Genomic DNA, 20,236 nt, shown 5'->3' with positions numbered 1-20,236 from the left:
GTAAATTCTGCCCCCCAATCCCTTAGTGCTGGGGTAGTCCCAGTCACTATTAGAGACTTCAGCATGATTAATTATTATAATCCTACATCTACCTGCAAACTCTTTACACATTTCCTCCTCTAATTCCCATTGACTATTTGGGGGGGGAGCACTATAGTATAAGCGATCACACCCCACCATTTTTAATTCCAAAGCGCTACCCATATAGCCTTATTAAATGTTCCCTCAGGAATACCCTCATAAAGTTCTGCCATGATGTTCATCCTTTTCAAAAACTGCTTCCTCTCTTGCCTCCATTTCTTGCACCTGTGCCATGCATATATAAAATGGAATTCTCTCTCATTTTTCTCTCCAAGCACATTTTGCAGCTCCCCTTAAAACCCCCTGATTCACTAAGTTTAATTACTTTTTTTTCCCTCAGTTCTTTCTGGACTTTACACTGATGTGGAATCGTCATTAAGAGAATTGAAGGAACTCGTAGACCAGGATGAATTAATGGAGAAGAAATTTCAGGAGGTGACTGGAAAAATGAACCAGCCAAGCAGAACAGTAGAACTCAGCAAGGAATGGTCCAAGTACATGGAAGTGCATGAGAAAGCTAGCTTCACCAATATGGAGCTGCACAAGGCAATGAATTTGCATATCAGTAATTTGCAGCTGCTGAACGGGCCATTAGAAGATCTTCGTGCTGCTCTTCCAACCCCCACTATCTCAGATGGTATTGAACTATATTTTGTTTTGAACCATTTGTGTTCAATTTTTTTGTGGACAATTTCTTATAGCCACATTCTCATCTGTATGTAGGGTAATGCTGAGCAATATTTTTGTTTCTGTACCCGACAGAGGAAAAGGCTACCCTGCAGAACATGAAGCGTATTTTATTAAAGGTTGAAGAAATGAGAGACCAGCGTTCATCACTGTTACAGCAGCTGAGAGATGCTATTCAAAAGGATGATATCACTATAACCCTAGTGACCACAGACCATTCTGAAATGAAGGTTGGTGAGCAACATCCCACTTTAGTTTAGGACACTTTAAATTCACAGCAAGATGATTGAGTGAAGACCCTTGATTCAGTTCCTTGGGTGCATTTCACAATCTAACCAGATTTTGCTTCTCACAAAATGAACAATACATTTTCACATGATCTATATGTTACCTTTGCTAATTATCAGAAACTGAAGACCTCTGGCATTTCAAGTTATTTGGATATGGTCACACCTAATCAATTACCTTCAAATCCCTTTTCTGGCCAAACCTTATAGCCTCTAATTTCAGTAAGTATCCTAAGAATCTGTCTCATACTGAATATACTGAGTGAAGAAGTATCTACAGTCTGCTGAGTGGAGAATTTCAAAGATTGCTTTGAAAATTGAAACTTTGCTGCTCTGTTTTAAATGAATGACCTGCTATTTTAAGACTTTATTTTCTGGTTCTCTGCTTTTCAAGAGAAAGAACAGGCCAGCTTTAGTATTTGGTTATTTTATCTTCAGTAAAACATTTGTTCTTTTGAACTCCAGTGAGTGATCAGTGGAGGAACTTAGAGGAAAACAAGAAGTAGTGTTGACCCTGTTATGACTAGATCCACTCACTTTTCAGTCATGTTCAAGTTTACCATCATCTGACTGCTTACAGTGTTTCTCTGGACTGGGTTCACACACACACACACACACACACACACACACACACACACACACACACTAAACACCACATAATACTTGTCTTTACATAAAAATATAATTTAAAATAAAAATATAGATACCTTAGGGTGATTTACTTGGTTACAGGATACTGTTCAGTCTCAGAGCCTGTGGTAAGAAGCTTTTTCCTAGCCTGGCAGTCCTGATTTTTGATGCTCATGTACCATCTACTTGTTGGAAGTTTGTTAAAGATGCTGGATGGAAAGAGTCTTCTATCATTCTTTGAGCCCTATTAAAACATTGCTCCCAATAAATATCTTCATTAGAAGAAAGGGAGACCCCAGTGATCTCAGCTGTTTTAATGATCCTCTGAATAGACCCATTCTGATGCTTTACAGCTACTGTACCACAGAATGATGCAGCCGAACAAGACACGCTCAATGGTGCTCCTTTAAAAGTTGTCCTTCCTCAACCTCCTTAGGAACTGCAGGTTCCTGATTAATGAGGTTTTGTGGGTCCAGGATGGGAAGCAGTCAAATGAATTTAGTATAGGTAATAAAAGAAAACAATATGATACTGTTTTTATAAAAGAAGAGAGGGATCATTGTTACTGGCCAGTCATCCCTTAATTAACCCTTGAAGCTCAGAGTAATAAAGAGCACTCAACATGAATTTGAGAGAATAGTTGATAGTCATTTTTTTTTGAGGAGGATTTTAAAAAAAGGTTTTGAAGTAGAAAATGTTAGGGTTACCCTCTTACATTATATGCCTCAGCACAGTCTATTCTATGCTGAATGCACATTCATCAAGGTCTATCTCCTCAGTAATCTCTGAAGCAAAGTTCTCACTATGGTGCTTCCCTGTCTCCTGCATCCTGATGCACATTTCCCCCTTTATACCCAAGTTTTCCTGCCTTCACTCTCGTCATCCTCCTTTTCTTCACATACTCGTAGAATGTCTTGGAGTTTTCCAGAGGGATGGTTGATGTTTCTGATTGAGAACCTGCATGACTTTGATGTGAAATGTTAGCTCAGTTTCTCTTTCTTTATATGTTGCCTACCTGCTAAATCTTTCCACCATTTTCTGTTTTTATTTAGGAAGTTATGATTGGTGATGTGACCACAAATCTAAAATGAGATTTAATCAGGAGAAGTGTAAAATAATATATTGGGGAAGGCAATGAAATGCACATTAAGTGGTAGGAGATCAAGAAGTGTACAAAAGGGGTGTGTGGCCATGTGAAGGACTAAGACGTGTTTTGATTGAGCTCTCTGTGAAGTATTAAAAAGACGGTTAAAATCTTAAAATTAAGAACTTTTTCACTAAAAAAATTGACAAAACAAGTACTAAGAAACCAAGGCAGCTGAGAACAAAAATTGAGAAAGTTTCTACTCAGCCAGGAACTTAGGATGAAAGCCCAAAAGGGTGTGGCGTTGGGGCCGGCAGAGCTGGGGAGTTGGGACAAGAACTAAATATTATCCTGGTAAAAAATGGAAAACTTGAGCAATCAATTTACAGGTGTCGAAATTGTAATGAGAGACATGATTGAAAGGATGACTGAAATTAAATAAATCATTGAAGATTTGATGGAAAGAATGAACCAAGAAAATACAAGATAAGCTAAAAGCTTTGGAAAGTTATGCAAAGAAATGGGAGTCGGATAGACAAGGTCTGCTGGACAAGATTGACCACATGGAGAATTTTAGCATACGAAATAATGTTCGAATTATCAGACTGAAAAGGAATTAAGGGAAGAGATCCCATGAACTTTGAAACATCGATCCCACAAGTGTTGGGAGAAGACATTCAGAGAAAAATTACATATTGAAAAGGCTCACTGGACCCTTGGACCCAGGAGAGCCGGCGATCAGCAACCATGACCAGTCCTGGTGAGACTTTTATACAATTCTGGGAGCAGGCTATGAATGCTCTAACCAAAATAATGGCCTGCCCGAGATTGACCAGAATAAGTGCTATTCAAAATTTTAATCCTACATTGATTAAGCAATGGAAGGAGCTTGACAGTAAAAAGACCATCTCTGTTGAAATATTCTGTGAAATTCCGCATGACTTTGAGGGTTGAAGTAGCCAAAGGTAATCAGCAGAACAAGGTGGAAAACTTCCTGCAAGGTTTATGAAAAGGCTAAGATTGTCAAAGAAGAAGACTGAAAAATGTTTACAATGGGACTAAATAAAAGTTGTATTTTTTAAAACCATTTTGTATTTATTGTTGAAAAGGAAATTTTATTGAAATGTTCATGGAGAGCTCAGAAAAAAATGAAAACTTTAAAAAAGTAGTAGCACAGTGGAGACTCTGTTCTAAGGGGGAACAATGGCACCAGGAGAGAAGAATCTATAAAAAATGGCGCAAAAGATTTTGCATGCTTTTTTTGCAGGGTTTCCTGTTTACGTCGCCTTCAGGGCAGGGACATTGTATGTGCTTTTTTTTAAAGGGGAAATATCACTATTATTTAAACAATTGAGAAGGTTTTATTGTTAAACAATATTTGTTTAAAAATCAATATGGATAGAATGTTAACATTTATTAGTCTTAATTTTAATGGGATAAATGGGAAAGTGAAGAAAAAGTGGGTCTTGGCACACCTTAAAAATAATTAAAGGCAGCTATAGTCTTTCAACAATAAACACATCTTACAAAATCAGAACATGTTAAATTAAAAAGAGGATGGGTGGGACAAGTAATATCATCTTCATTTGACTCAAAAGCAAGAGCAGTGGTGATTTTAATTAATAAGAATCTTTGGCTTGGCTTCGCGGACGAAGATTTATGGAGGGGGTAAAAAGTCCACGTCAGCTGCAGGCTCGTTTGTGGCTGACCAGTCCGATGCGGGACAGGCAGACACGATTGCAGCGGTTGCAAGGGAAAATTGGTTGGTTGGGGTTGGGTGTTGGGTTTTTCCTCCTTTGCCTTTTGTCAGTGAGGTGGGCTCTGCGGTCTTCTTCAAAGGAGGCTGCTGCCCGCCAAACTGTGAGGCGCCAAGATGCACGGTTTGAGGCGTTATCAGCCCACTGGCGGTGGTCAATGTGGCAGGCACCAAGAGATTTCTTTAGGCAGTCCTTGTACCTTTTCTTTGGTGCACCTCTGTCACGGTGGCCAGTGGAGAGCTCGCCATATAATACGATCTTGGGAAGGCGATGGTCCTCCATTCTGGAGACGTGACCCATCCAGCGCAGCTGGATCTTCAGCAGCGTGGACTCGATGCTGTCGACCTCTGCCATCTCGAGTACCTCGACGTTAGGGGTGTGAGCGCTCCAATGGATGTTGAGGATGGAGCGGAGACAACGCTGGTGGAAGCGTTCTAGGAGCCGTAGGTGGTGCCGGTAGAGGACCCATGATTCGGAGCCGAACAGGAGTGTGGGTATGACAACGGCTCTGTATACGCTTATCTTTGTGAGGTTTTTCAGTTGGTTGTTTTTCCAGACTCTTTTGTGTAGTCTTCCAAAGGCGCTATTTGCCTTGGCGAGTCTGTTGTCTATCTCATTGTCGATTATACCAATAATAATAGAAGAAACTCTGACTGACCAAGCCAGAAGATTTGTAATGGCACATTGTAAAATTTATGCAGAATCATGGACTTTTATGAATATCTATGCACCAAATTATGACAATCAAACCTTTATGAAGGATATCTTTTTAAAAGCAGCAGAGGAAAGACAAAATATACTGGTCGAAGGAGATTTTAATTTCTGTCTAGGTCCAATACTGGATAAATCAGCCAGAACAGTAACAAGGACAAAAGCAACACTATATATAGGAAATAATATTGATTGATATATGGAGGCAACATAACCAAGGAAGAGACAATTCGTTCTACTCAAGGGTATGTGATTCACATACAAGGATTGATTTTAATGTTGTCTGGCCATTAAAAATTAAAGTGGTAAAAACAAGAATATTTGTCGAGACTTTTAGCAGATCATTTGCCATTAACTATAACTATTGCAATAACTGAAAAACTAAAAAGTGTGTTTAGATGGGGTCTCAATGTTGAAAAGGAAAGACTTGTGAGTTTATTAAGAGACCGAACTATTTTGTGAAACTAATCTTTCTTCTACTGATAATAGCATTTTAAATGTGGGATACGCTTAAAGCTTCCTTAAAAGGACAAATTATCTCTTGCACAAAAAAAATCTTAAGAGAATATGCTACAGAGTTGGATGGTTTAGAGAAAGAAACAGCAAAACTGGAAAAAGAATATCAAAGAATGGGGTTACAAGAAAAACAGATTATTAGAGAATAAAAAAAGAGCTATAACATTATAAATGTATAGAACAAAAAATATATACTAAAAACTAAACAAAAATATGAATTAGGAGAATTTTATCTTGGCAAGTAAAGGCAGAGAAGTAATCTAGGATGATAAATGCAATAAAAACGGGCTGATATTATAACATAATCAAAAATAAATAATATTTTTAGGCAATGTTTGAAACTATATAAGTCAGTATTATTAGGAGATGAAAATGAGATGGATTAATTTTTAGCAAATATAGAACTTCCAAAATTAGAAGATGGAAAATGGGTTGATTTAGATGCCCCTTTTACAAGAGAAGAAATTGAGAGACCTTTGGGCACTTTACAAGCTAACAAATCTCCAGGGGAGGATGGGTTTCCTCCCAAGTTCTATAGACATTTTAAAGATTTATTGATGCCTCTCATGATGAATGTATTGGACAGGACAGTAAAGACCCAGACCCTCCTGTAATTTCTCAACTGCTATAATTACAGTGTTACTGAAGAAAAGTAGAGACCCATTTAAAAACTTCATCATATAGACCTCTATCACTTCTAAATGATGATTATAAAACATTGGCAAAGCTGCTAGCTAATAAATTGGGACAATATTTACCAAAATTAATACATACAGATCAGGTGGGATTTGTTAAAGGAAGGCATTCTTCAAATAATCTGGGTAGACTCTTTAACATCATACATATGGCAAAATCAAAGTTGAATCCAAGTATAACAATCTGCCTAATGGAACAAAAGCATTTGAGTGTTGAGACTGTTTTTTTTTTAAAAAAAACACTGCAAAAATTTGGTATAGGCGGAAAATTTATAAATTGGATAAAAACTCTTTATAAACCACAAGCCAAATCATAACTAATAATCAGATGTCAGCGGTTTTTCCCTTGAGTAGATGGGATGTCCTCTGTCCCCAGTGCTTTTTATCTTAGCATTGGACATCTGGCAGAGATTATAAGGAGAGATCCGGATATTTAAGAGCTTCAAAGTTGAACAGGAAGAACATAAAATTAGTTTATTTGCTGATGATGTGCTATTATATGTGTCAGAGCCAGCTAGATTCATGATAAGATTACAAACAATACTAGAAAAATATGCAAGAGTAGCAGGTTCTAAAAATATATACGGACAAGAGTGAAACAATGCCACTGGTGAGTTTTGATTATGAAAGATATCAAAAAGGTAGTAGATTTAAATGGAAGACAGATGGAATTAAATATTTGGGAATAATGATGGATAATAATTTGTATAAATTTAATTACACTCCTTTGTTAGAAAAAATAGAAAAAGATTTACAGAAATGGAAAGACTTGCCAATTACTTTAGTGGTAAGAGTAAATTGTATTAAAATGAAAGTGATACCAAGATTAGTGTCGTTTTCAATCATTGTCTATTGCACTACCTAAAAATTTATTTAAATTATTAAATAATTATACAAGGCAATTCTTATGGAATAACAAAGTGCTGAGCATTTCATTGGAAAAGCTAACATGAGTTTATAAACTGGGAGGATTTAGGCTCCCAGATTTTAAGAAGCATTAATTATCAGCACAAGCTAACAGTCTGGAAAATCTTTATTTACAAGTGGAATGTTGTTAATAACAAAAAAGAGGGATAACCCTATAATAAAACCTATGAGTAGAATATAGCAAGAAATTAATGAGTATATTGGAAAAAAGCAGGCATTTCATTAATTACATCATTATTTAAAAATGTATTGCTTCCTATGAATCTGAGTAACAAAATATTGAATTCATGGTAAGAAAAAGGAATAAGATTTTTTTGATGATTGTTTTATGGAGGGATGTCTTGTGTCTTTTGAATAATTAAGAAATAAATATGGAGTAGCTAATGGAACATTCTTTTGTTTTCTCCAGCTAAGATTATTCTTAAGAGAAAGATGTGAGCCAAGTGCCCCACCTGAAATTGGTGAAATGGAACAAACAATTTGGCTGGAGAATACACCTAAATTCATAACAAAAGTGCACTATGCTCTCCAGAATGAAAGTGCAAAATTTGATTTACAGAGATCGAGAGAAAGAGATGGGAGTCAGATTTAGATGTTGCAATAATGGAAAGGTGTTGGTCTGATTGGTGTTTGGATAGCATGACGTTAATTATAAATGCAGGATACAGATTAGTACAATATAATTTTCTACACCAATTATATCTCACACCTCATAAGTTGCTTAAATCAAAATCTGAAATATCGGAAATGTGTTTTAGGTGTGGGACAGAAATAGGAATGTTTTTTACATGCAATGTCGTCATGTGTGAAGGTGAGACCTTTCTGGCAGGATATTACTGAAATATTAACAAGGATAATGGGAGGCCTTCACAAGCTTTAGCTTGTGGGTAACTTTACTGAAATAAGCAATAAATTAACTAAATTCCAAACTTAATTTGTTAAAACAGGCTTAGCAGTGGCTAAGCAATGTATTGCAAGTACTTGGAAATCTGACCCCTCTACATATATCACGATGGACTGCTAAGAGGAATAGTTGCATACCTATAGAAAAAAATTACATACAACTTAAAGAACAAATATGACATATATTTGGGATCATATAGGAGCCCAAATGTAATTATAAATGCACCAATAGTTGCTGCTATAGTATAAATACAAGTGAGTGGCTTCCTCATATAGAATTTTTGATGGTCAACGTAAATGTGTGAACTCATATTGTGAAAAGGGAGAGTGATTGTGTGTGTGTGTGCATATATATATATATATTTTTTTTAATTATTTATTCGTCTATTTATTTATTATATTTTTATTATATATTTATTATATAAAATTTTATATATATATATATATAATACTTCAACAAAACAATATGTGCTTGATATTGGAGTATTTATATGTATATTTATGGAAAAAAACAAAAATAAAATACTCAAAAAATAAGTGTACGAAAGAATAAAATACATCCTGGATTGCATGTTCACTATTCCTTTAAGGTAGCAGGACAGGCTTTTAAAATATCAAAGACCATGTGTGGGGTACTTGCTCCTAATGCTGAGAAATAAAACACAAGAGCCGGGCTATCTTGCTGGCTTATCTATTGAACCATAATTAGATCATAGTGTGCAGTAGTGGCCACCACATTATTGAAAGGGTGTGACAACTTTGTTGGTGATGGAGAATAGATTTACAGAGATGTTGCTGGAAAATATTAGCCATGAAATGCAACTAACTAGGCTGAGGTGGTTTTTCGCTGTAACAAAGAAGATTAACAGAAGACTTGAATCCATGGAGATAGGCTTTCTCGTCTCGTTCCTTTTCAGCTTGTAACATTCTCAAAAATAAGTTGGAAAAAACACATTCACGCTGATTTTCAGAGCGTCCTGTTGGTACATCTTCATTGGATTCTTATTTTTCCCTAGCAACTGATACCCATCTATTTCTTATTGTGTTGTGGTGGTTTCAAATAATTTTCTTGGCATTTTCCCAGTTGTGCAAGAGTGTGTTTAAAAGCATCTTACCAATTTTAACTTTCCTTGCATGCAATAATATAGATTTTAGTGATTTTAAAAAAGAAACGTTCTATGGATGACAGAAAAGCCAATAGCATTCACAATAATGCAACCAATATTGCTTTAATCATGCTGTTAAAATCAATTTAATTGCAGAAGCTTTTTGAAGAACAACTGAAGAAATATGACCAGCTGAGAGTTTACATAGATCAAAACCTTGCTGCCCAAGAAAACATTTTGAAGGCTTTGACAGATGCTAATGTCAAATATGCAGCCATTAGGAAAGCTCTTGCTGAAGCAGAAGAGAAGTGAGTAGCTGCTCTGGATGATACATTGTTGATTGAGATGCTTTTCTCATCAAACATACCACATGGTGCTGCAAATATCTCCTATAATAAACACCTCATAATTGCTCCCAGGTCTGTGCACTAGTTGTTTTCTATACTTGGGCATTAGAGGTACAACCAGAGTGGTTTTGGATCTGAAAGATTAGAATATCCCTGGTATTGGCTCCGTGATTCACCAAGTTCATGACCACTCATTTTCCTCTGCCACTTTTCTACCCTATCCTCACTTTCCCTGATTCATTAATATCTGGAAATCAAAAGACTGATTTCTGTGTAATTTTGGAGTCAGCATTTCTGTCTAAATATGTTTGCAAGTGCTTTAACTATGCTCTTTGAGATTCAGCTACTAAACTTATTGGTAGTACAACATTAAAGGTCCACCACCTAGAGTTCATTCTGTATTACCACAGCTCACCTTCCAAGTGGTGTTCAATGTGGGGAATATTGATTCATTCATCAAGGGAAGACATTTGATGGTAATCAGTGGGATTAGTTTGCACTTTTTAACAGATTGTCAAGAGACCTCAAAATCCATGCTCAGTGATGAGGATTGCTTGGGTCAATTCTGTGTTCTGCGTGCTATCAGCTCTGCCAGTGAGATAGTATACATCCAGGGTTGATGATGGAGTCTGTAGTGTTAGCCTAAAGGTACTGTGACAGATTGTTATATTTTATATTGTATATAAGATATGTTTTAAAGGAGATAAATTGTGGCAGGTTTTTTAGTTAGGTCACACACAGATACAAACACTTCAAAACTGATCTCATTTAAAATGCCAGAGCTCGGCTCAAGCCAGACTGTCCAGGCTCTTGGGTGTCTTTGCAAAAACTTTGAAGAATGCCTATAAGGACTTCACAAGTAGGTGTTAATTGGACATGCTGTGAGGCAAAGGACTATTGTTTTGGAAAGCAACAGATGAACAAACTCAGAACATTAGGTCTGGAGCCGCAGTCTGTCTGAGTGCAGCTTGCTGTTCTCAGAGGGTCATGTGGTTTTCTGAGAGAGAGAGAGAGAGAGATAATTCAGTTCTATAGTTCAGCAGCAGCAGCTGGGACTGGAACAGGACAAGTTGGCAAGCTTGTGGAAAAACCCCATTTTAAAAAAAAGTTTATTTGAGATTTTACAAAATACAAATATAGAATATAAAATAAAATACAAAAAACAAAACTAAGCCTATCCCCTATAAACCCCCCCCCCACCCCACTATCCCTCCCCTAACTACCCTACCCCCCTCCTTGGAGCTTAAAATACATACAAAAAATATTTGTATAAAATTACGATACACCAATTCCCCACTCAAAACAACAATAAAAAATTGCTTAACATCTAAATTCATACATTCCAAATAGAGTCAATATTTTTTTTAAAGAGTAATTATTTTGTAAATTATATGTAATTTTCTCTAAGCGTAAATGTTTTAAAACACCATTTTGAAGATGGGTTGTGAGTTCTTAGTTCAGCCTGGTCAAAGCTCTTGTGATCCATACAAGAGGAGATGGCTGGCTGTATAATGTTTCGCCCGAGAAAAGGGAAACAGAAAAGGAACTCTGTGGTGACCTGAAAGAAAGCAGTTATCATCTGGAAAATCCTGATGGGGCAAGTTTCTTCGGTAAGACACTGACTTGGCTGATCGGAAGGAATCAGTTGTGATTGGATGCAAATAAGTTTGTGAAGGACAATTAATATATAACCTTCAGTTTAAGCAAGTCAGACCATGTAAGATGGTAACAAAATTCCCAAGTTAGATAGGATTTCATAACATTGCTGTAGTTTGATGGTCACTATTTATGATACCACTTTCTTCTGTGGTTATTGAATAAACTAAAATAATTCCTCAGGTAAGATGGTGAGAGGTAAAGACAAATCTCTGGTACCTGGGTTCAGACTACTGGAATTCTTGTCCAGTAATGTAACCTCTTGTTGCCGTGTGAATGAAGTAGTTCAAAGAATTGCAAATTAACATTTTTGCGAAAATAGTAAGATGAAACAAATGGAAAATCTGCCTTAAATTTATAGTGCCCAAAGGTATAAACTAATTACTGCTATGTAAAAAGAGTGGGTAAGACCTTTTTGTTTGGGTAAACAAGGAATACTTATAACAACTTCATGAAGTGTTTTTCTGCAGTCTTTTTAAAATACTGATTTGAATGGAGAATTACAGAAGTAATAATTTTATTGCATAAACAAGGAAAAGACCATCACAGTAACTTTATAAAATAACTAGTATCGTAAGATGAAGAAAATTTGAATTATCAGCCCAGCCCTTTTTGGTTGAGTTGTTGCTGCATTGATTCATATATTTATTAAAATTATATATTTGTGTTGGACCTTTGAAACTGAACACATACTTCCTAGGCGTGAGTTTTATTAATTTTATTTTTCCTAAAATTGGTGGATTTGGGTGATAATTAAAATTCTCTATAGATAATTAAAGTGTTATTTGGTTTTGTATTTCAAATGTAAAAAAACATTTACACCTATTCACAGTCGTTGAAATCTTGTTGTTTTCATTGAATTAATGATATCACCCTTTTGTATATTACTTGGCGTGTTCTTAAACTGGAAACGTTTAACATTGTACAACTTTTACAGGTGGAATGTTACCATCCAGATGCTTGTAGCATCATTTGAAGCTTATGAAGACCTAATGAAAAAATGTCAGGAAGGCAAAGAATTTTATGCAGATTTGGAAAACAAAGTAACAAAACTTCTTGATAAAATGAAAGACATTTGTAAATCCCAGGAAGAACAAAGACAGATGATATTGGAACAGTAAGTTGTTTCCCCCCACCCCCATTTGGGATATGGTAGTGGTTGATTTAAAAAAAAAACTCTAAGGGCATTGATTAGTGATTTGGAACTGATATCCTTAAACAACACTTGGCTTGTCATGCATAAATTCATTTCACCCTCATTGGGCCAAACAATAATAAAATTTGCAGACCATTATAAAATATATACATTTTCTGTGATTATAAATGGAAAATGCTGGAAGCACAACCGGTAACATCTATGCAAAGTAAATCCAGGAAATTAACAGGTCCAAGCCCCTTCATCAGAAGGAATTGAAGAGTTGCATGGAAATTGGGGAAGGATGAGTAGAATAGAAGAACATCTGAGGTTAGTCTGTAGCTAGAATCAGCGGCATGGTTGGCACACCGCTATTACAGTGCCAGTAACCTGGGTTCAAATCTGGTGCTGTCTGTAAGGAGTTTCTACGTTCTCCCTGTGTCTGCGTGGGTTTCCTCCCACCTTTTAAACAACGTATGGGGGTTGTAGGTTAATTGGGGTATTGCAGCAGCATGGGTTTTGGGGCTGGAAGGGCCCATTACTATGCTAAATTTACTTTTTCTATGTCTAAATTATTAAAAAATTATATTTAATTTTGTATCTTTCCTGTTTTCACTCAACCTCTGATCTTCATTCTTGGTCATATCTATACTGCAATCTCTTGGCCTTTTCTAAGATAAATATGTAGGGTCATACTTTTGAAGTTTTAATTGCTTGTACAGGTACATAATCTTTTATACAAAACTTTTGGAACCAGACACTTTTCGGAATTTGGAATGTTTCAGATAATAGTAATGGCGGTACATGAAATAATTGCACTGATTTCAGATTTGTGCAAAACGAAGACACTCCAACAGTGAGGGGGAGCTGCGGCGGCGCTGGGCGGGGTGCGAGGGAGCTGCGGCGGTGCTGGGCGGGGTGCGAGGGAGCTGCGGCGGCGCTGGGCGGGGTGCGAGGGAGCTGCGGCGGCGCTGGGCGGGGTTGGAGGGAGCTGCGGCGGCGCTGGGCGGGGGCTGGTAAATGAAGTGAGATAAAGATAAACCATAAAATTACTAAAAAAAATTTATAAATTACATTAAAAAAACTTTCAACAACCTATCTTTCTGCTTCTTTAAGTTATATATGGTGGTAGTTCCTACACCATAATCTTCAGTAAGACACCGCACAGACACACCACAATCAAACTTCTGCAATAACTCTACTTTTTGCACTATTGATAATGACAGACGCTTCCTTTTCTGCTTCTCTCTGTTGCCCATAGGGGACTCTGCAGCTCTTTTTGACATTTTTACAGTCTTCAAAGTTCGTGAGCAGCAGAGGCACATCTGACTGATAGGAGCATTGGGGCACCATGCTGGTTCACGTTGGGTCATATTTGAGCTTTGATGTGCAGACGACATCCACGGAAATAATGTTTGGTTTTCAGAGGATTCCGTTTTCAAAATTTCAGATAAAAAGATTATATATCTGTACAAAGTTATTTTACCATTAGTCTTGCTATTCCTGCTGTGATCTTGTGCTGTTGGTTCCTGTGTTTCTTGTGAAGAAAAGCAGAATAACGTGCATTATTTAGGAAAAGCATTGTTTACATTGGAATTGTGTGGAGGAAAGAATACCATCAGTTCATGTACTTCATATTTTTCAGGGAAATGAAAAAGAAACCACCACCAAGGCCGACAGCACCCAAGCCATTACAAAAATCTTCTGATGCAGAACTTGAGTCTTTGTCAAGTATTGAAGATTTAGATATGCAAGCACTTAATGCAGCACTTGCTTTCAGTGATCTACCCAATGAATTGAAAAGTTTACCTCCAAACACCTTGCCTGCACACATAAGTGGAATGTCTGTAGATGGCATTGGACCACATCCCATGGACCCTGCTGGTTTCCCGAGGATAAGGCATTCGGCTCCAGAGGTTTTCTTTGCTGCTACCACTACTAGTCCACCACTACAGCCATCTTTACACAGTCAACGGTTTCCAACGGCTACATCAGTTTCTGGCCACATGCTTCCATATTATCATGGGGGGGTGGTTCCACGGCCACCAAGTTCAATTGGTGGCATGGCCCAATCACCGTATGTCGGAATTAGCCATTCAGGGCCTCCTTCAGTCAGTGGTGCATCTGGTTTGCCTACTCATGTGATGGGTCCATCTGTATCCTGTCCTGTTCTCCCTCAACACATCTCTGCCTCTTCACCACCACCACCAGCCTTTCCTGCTGGTACAAGGATAAGAGATCTCAATCCTGGTCAGCCCCAGTTTACACCTGGCCATTTGCCTCCAAGAGGGATTTCACCACAACACATGCCAAATTCCATATCTGCCCCTTCTTCTGTAGGTCATCCTTATGGTACTGCTGGTCTTTATGGAATGGGGCAACATGTTTCCTCAACTGTACCTGTACCAGTAAATGCTGGTTTGAACACACCTGCCCCTCCTGTTGAGCCTACATTGGCTTATCCTGGACACTTCTGTGGTCAGATGCCCGGAGCTAATACAGTCCCACAGTCAAACACGGGCATTAGACCTTCAACCACCACAGTAGATAGCATACAAACTCCAATTTCTAGCTTTACACCAGACCCTCAATCCATGTCTGGGCAGATGAATAGGCAGCCAGTTTATGAAACAGCAATGAGACAAGTCCCTGCTGTTTCAGCTCGAGTTGCTTCAGTACCTGGAGTGAGTGCAGTTGGCCAGTATCCATATCAATCTGGAGGTCAAGTGTCCCAGAGCCATTTCACTAATGTGTTGCCATTTGTTGGTCCAACCCAGGCACCACAGCATATGTTCCAGCATCCAACACAGGTGCATCTAGACAGTGAGCTACAGATTAGGCCAGTAATGCATACTCAACCACCTTACCAAACACAGTTCTTTCCCCAGACAAGGCCACAGTTCCAGCCTCCTCCAAGACCTCAGAATCCAGCACAGATCCCACCCCATTCTTCAGTACCAGTGCCAGTTCAACCTCAGTCTCAACCTCAAATACAACCACAGTTAAGACCTCATCTCTATCAGCATTCTACTCCAGATAAAATGGCTCCATCTGGTGTTCCAGCTCATCCAACAAATGCTATTTTTCCAGCAAATCCAGGTAGTGTACAGCCACCAAGACAGGCAATTCCTGCTGCAATGGTTCCACAAGCTCAACCATGCCATGCTCTACCATCTGCCACTGAGTCACAGCCAATGACATTGCTGCCTGGATCCTCAGCTCAAGGGGTCTCAGCTGTGCCATTTACACCAGTCCCATCTCATCTTCATCCTGGACTGCAACCAGGACTTCTACCAAATCATATCGGAGCACCACAGCCTGTGTCAACTGGCCAACTTTCTTCGCACCCAGTTCACCCTGTATCCAGCACAGCTGTTGGCCAAATACAATCCAGTGCATTTGGACCTGGGTCTCCATTACCAGCTCCAGTGACGCCTTCTCCAAAGCCTGCACAAAGTCAGGGCAGTAATTTGCCGGCAGCAATGTTGCCCACTGCAATACCTGGATCTGCTGTCATACAACAGAGGCCACCACAATCTCTTACTCCCGGCACTCCTACAGCAACCCCACCTGTCTCTGAAGTACCTTTTCAGAAACAAAACTCTTCAACTGATGACCTTCTATCATCCAGTCCTGAGAGCCAGCATGGAGGGCCTCAGACAACAGTCACACAGCCTCTTCTTCTGCCAACCAAAGCTGATGCAAAGGAAGGGCAAAAACCAAAGGGAATACAAATCATAGAGAAAGATCCCTATGAGAAGCCAGAGCATGTGAAAATGTTGCTGAATGAATTGGAAAGCTTTAAAATCATTGTTGACTCAATGGATAGACCATCATTTGGAACCTTGACTGAATTGGATTGTAAATGGAAAGATTTGCAGGATGCTCAAGAAAAGGATGCTCGACAATTATCAATTGCTATTGCTCGATGCTACACCATGAAAAACCGTCATCAGGATATCATGCCTTATGACAAAAATAGGATAATAATCCAGTCTGGAAAAGATGATTATATAAATGCAAGTATGATTGAGGACTTGTCGCCTTACTGTCCGAGAATCATAGCGACCCAGGCTCCACTGGTGGGAACAGCATCAGATTTCTGGCTAATGATTCACGAGCAAAAGGTGTCCCTTGTAGTTATGCTCGTCTCTGAACAGGAAGTAGAGAAGGTATGTCATTGTGATACTTAACAAACATACTTAACAAGATTAACTAAATTTATATTTGGGGATTAAAATCAATAGGGGGATTAATTTTCACTTTTCACATCTGTGAGCATCTTGCACTGCCACTAGCCTTCATTTTCATCATTCTCCACACTGCTGCAGTTGGGCTACTTAGAAGACAAGTATGCTCCAGAAACAAGAATGGCCAGACCCTGCTTCCTTGTTCCAAGCAAATTTTTGAGTTTAATGAAATGCTTTTTAGGGCAGAAACAATTTCTAAGATTTGTCAAAAATTTGTTAACATCTTTACCAATGAAGCAGCACATAGCCTTTCTCTAAACAACCTGCTAACTTGACACATCTCTCGCTAAAAAGCAAAGGAGTCCCTTCAGAGAACTGTGTCCGTGGGTTCACTTGCTCTCCACGCGTCCGTGGGTTCACTTGCTCTCCACGCGTCCGTGGGTTCACTTGCTCTCCACGCGTCCGTGGGTTCACTTGCTCTCCACGCGTCCGTAGGTTCACTTGCTCTCCACGCGTCCATGGATTCTCTTGCTCTCCACGCGTCCGTGGGTTCACTAGCTCTCCGCTCGTCTGTGCATTCACTTGCTCTCCCACAACAATTGCACCCGCGTGACCTCCCATTTATTCCAGCAGTGAACCCGAACTCCTAGCTCCAAACATTCAATATGATTTAGGAATTTGCTAGCAGGAGGCCTGTCAGGAGTGTTTCTACCATCAGCGCTCTCCTGAATTATCATCTCAATACCTGGTTCTCGCAAGCTTGTCCCCAGCAGCCCACAGCCTGGTGGGAGTCCTTCAGCTTCCAAGCCCCTTGCTGGCTTGATATGGTGTTCTCCTGCTCTCTTGCCCTACACTGGTTTGCTAAATCCCAGGAGCCTGCACCCCATGATGGGACCACCAATGCCAAGTATTGGTGTTGCCATATTGGATATTTGTGAGTTCGCAAAAAAAAAACACTGCTGGTCTCTGTTTAAAACCTGTGTAGGGCTGTCCCGCAGAGGAGTACTACATTTTCACACCCCACTCTTCCCCGGTCCGCACCAGTGCTACCATTCCAGTAGTGCAGCCGTTTTTTAAATTCTTCAAGGTTCAAATAAAATCTTTCAACTTGTGCACCCATACTTTTTAATGTATTTTTTTTGTAAATACGTGGATATTTTATTCATTGGGCTGTTGTGAAGTTTACAGGATCCTTGAACTTTTTTTAGATGTAATTAACTGTACGATCTTTCGCTAAATACAGTATTTATAGTAATTGTGATCATCGACTGTCGATAAAGATTCTTTTCTAATGTCCAGGAATAGATTGCATTATTCTTGCTTTCTCTCCACCCATCACAAATTATAAATTTTATTGTGGGCCACACTTGGTAAATATCTTGGGTGTTCCCAGATTTTGTTTTGTATTGATGAAAAGTCCACTATTCTAAGCTGCAATATTTTTTTAAATTTTACAATGGACAACTTGAATATTGTTCTGGGAAAACAGAATTAAAAAAAAACTGCATTGATTTACATATTTGACAGGATAAGAATGATTATTTGCCCTCTGAATTAAAACAAAATTGTGATATCTGTCCATTAGTACTGTATTGAGCTGTTGGATGGCAAAGCTCCCAAGTAAGAACTTTCGAAACACGAGCAGGAGTGGGCCATCTGGCCTGTCACACCTACTCCACCACCTTAAAAAAATCATGGTTCCTTGGGCTGTGAGCTCAGTTTCACTTACCTGACTTTTCACCATAACCCTTAATTCTTCTTGTATGCAAAAATCTATTTGACTTTGTCTTAAATCTATTTAATAGTAACAGCCAGTGCTACTTTCTTGGCAAGAGATTTCCACAGATTTGCTACCCTCTGTGGAAAAGCAGTTCTCCTTATCTCCCCTAAATACCCTACTAGTCGAGATTGAGGCTACTGTTTCTCTCCATTCAGAACAACCCCCGACTCTGGTGCTTACCTGCAATACCCTTTAGATTTCTAATGTTGGGAAAATCCGGATAGGAGCTCAGCGCATAATCATTGATTTGAGAAGGCAGTAAGAGTCACTTAAATTGGCCATTGTAATTTGAGATATACCCAAAATTGTAAGAAAGTGAACAAAAAAAAGTTCAATTCTAATGGGTAAAATCTAGAGAATAGTTAAAAATGATTGCTGTTCTTGACCTGATCAGTCTATATGGAATTCTATTCCCATAGCATTTGATATGCAAAGTAATCTATTCAGTAATATCCAAAATTCTTGATCTCTATTGTCAACTCAGGGCTCACAATAAATGCTGACCTTCCTGGCAAAACGTCATTCCCTAATTATATCTTTTTAAAGCAGCTTCCTGAAGCAATTTTGATTAAATGCCAAAGGCCTTCATTGCCTCCATTGTTTTATTTTGACTAACTATTATCTTCTTAGCTAAACAATTTAGGTTTAACTTTTCAAATAGCAATTGTTCAATAATAGTACTAGAAAATTAGTGGTTGCTGGAAGAAATTTAATTTGACTCCGCTGATGTAGCTCACTGTCCATTATTCAATCTTCTCTTCGCAGCAAAAGGTAATCCGTTACTTCCCCACAGAACGAGGCCAACAGATAGTACATGGGCCCATTACTTTGACCTTGACCACACAGAAAATAACACAAACTCATGTGGAGCGGATGATTGGACTACAGTACAAAGACCAGAGTCTGAAAAGAACGATCATTCACCTGCAGTTTACATCATGGCCTGAGCTGTGAGTTTTCATTTGTTCATGGCTAAATATTAACTAAATGGATAAAATAATGAAAATGAGCTCTGTTTATTAAACTACAAATTTTAGGGAGGGCCTAGGTTTGATTCCTTGGCTGATATAAACTAGTATGGATAGTTGTTTACTGCACTTTTCCATTTCCAGTTCCCATTATTCTAGGCTGGGATAAACAAAAGTACCTTTGTCACATGCTATTTGAATTGTAGACATAAAAAATAGCTACAGGAGCAAACCATTCAGACCTTCAAGCCTGCACCATCATTCAGTATGATCATTGTTGATCAGATGACTTCAGTACCCTATTCCTGCTTTTTCTCCATACCCTTCTGCCTCTTTACCTATTAGAGCCAGATCCAGCTCCCTTTTGAATATATCTAATGAACTGGCCTCAACAATTGTTTGAAACGTACCGGTGGTGTAGGTTGATTGGGTGTAAATTGGGCGGCGTGGGCTCGTGGGTGAAATGGCCCTTTACAGTGCTGTATGTCTGAAAGGAACTCTGGTAAGGAGTTTCACAAGTTCACAACTCCTAAATGACTTAAACTGCGACCTCTTGTTTTAGACTACGTGGACAACCTTCCTGCATCCAGCCTGTCCAGTCCTGTCAGAATTTTATGTCTCTATGAAATCCACTCGTGCTCTTCTAAACTTCAATGAGTTTAACCTTAGTCTTTCCACAGAGCAAGATCTCAGAGCAAGCAATGAATGTTTTAGTAGTTTATTGTACAATCATTTAAATAATTGTTAAAATTTGCACCTTGAATTTTTTTTTTTAA

General features: G+C 38.5%; 1 protein-coding gene across 9 annotated transcripts in view; it reads left to right on the top strand.

Moving 5' to 3' along the window:
- Window positions 1–20,236, top strand: part of ptpn23a (protein tyrosine phosphatase, non-receptor type 23, a) — a 100,363-nt gene that overhangs the window by 56,993 nt on the left and 23,134 nt on the right. For 8 of the 9 annotated variants that reach the window (XM_069922160.1, XM_069922156.1, XM_069922159.1 and 5 more), the window contains 6 exons: window positions 422–718; window positions 844–998; window positions 9,541–9,692; window positions 12,325–12,504; window positions 14,168–16,694; window positions 19,258–19,442. In XM_069922160.1, coding sequence (XP_069778261.1) covers window positions 422–718; window positions 844–998; window positions 9,541–9,692; window positions 12,325–12,504; window positions 14,168–16,694; window positions 19,258–19,442 — 3,496 coding nt within the window. The remainder of the gene's footprint in view (window positions 1–421; window positions 719–843; window positions 999–9,540; window positions 9,693–12,324; window positions 12,505–14,167; window positions 16,695–19,257; window positions 19,443–20,236) is intronic. The other variant, XM_069922162.1, reaches the window with a different exon arrangement.

This window comes from Narcine bancroftii, chromosome 2 (assembly GCF_036971445.1).
Source record: "Narcine bancroftii isolate sNarBan1 chromosome 2, sNarBan1.hap1, whole genome shotgun sequence".
In the NCBI taxonomy this organism is placed as follows: domain Eukaryota; kingdom Metazoa; phylum Chordata; class Chondrichthyes; order Torpediniformes; family Narcinidae; genus Narcine; species Narcine bancroftii.
The sequence above is the reverse complement of the archived record's forward strand: the minus strand, read 5'-3'. Positions and strand labels throughout refer to the sequence as shown.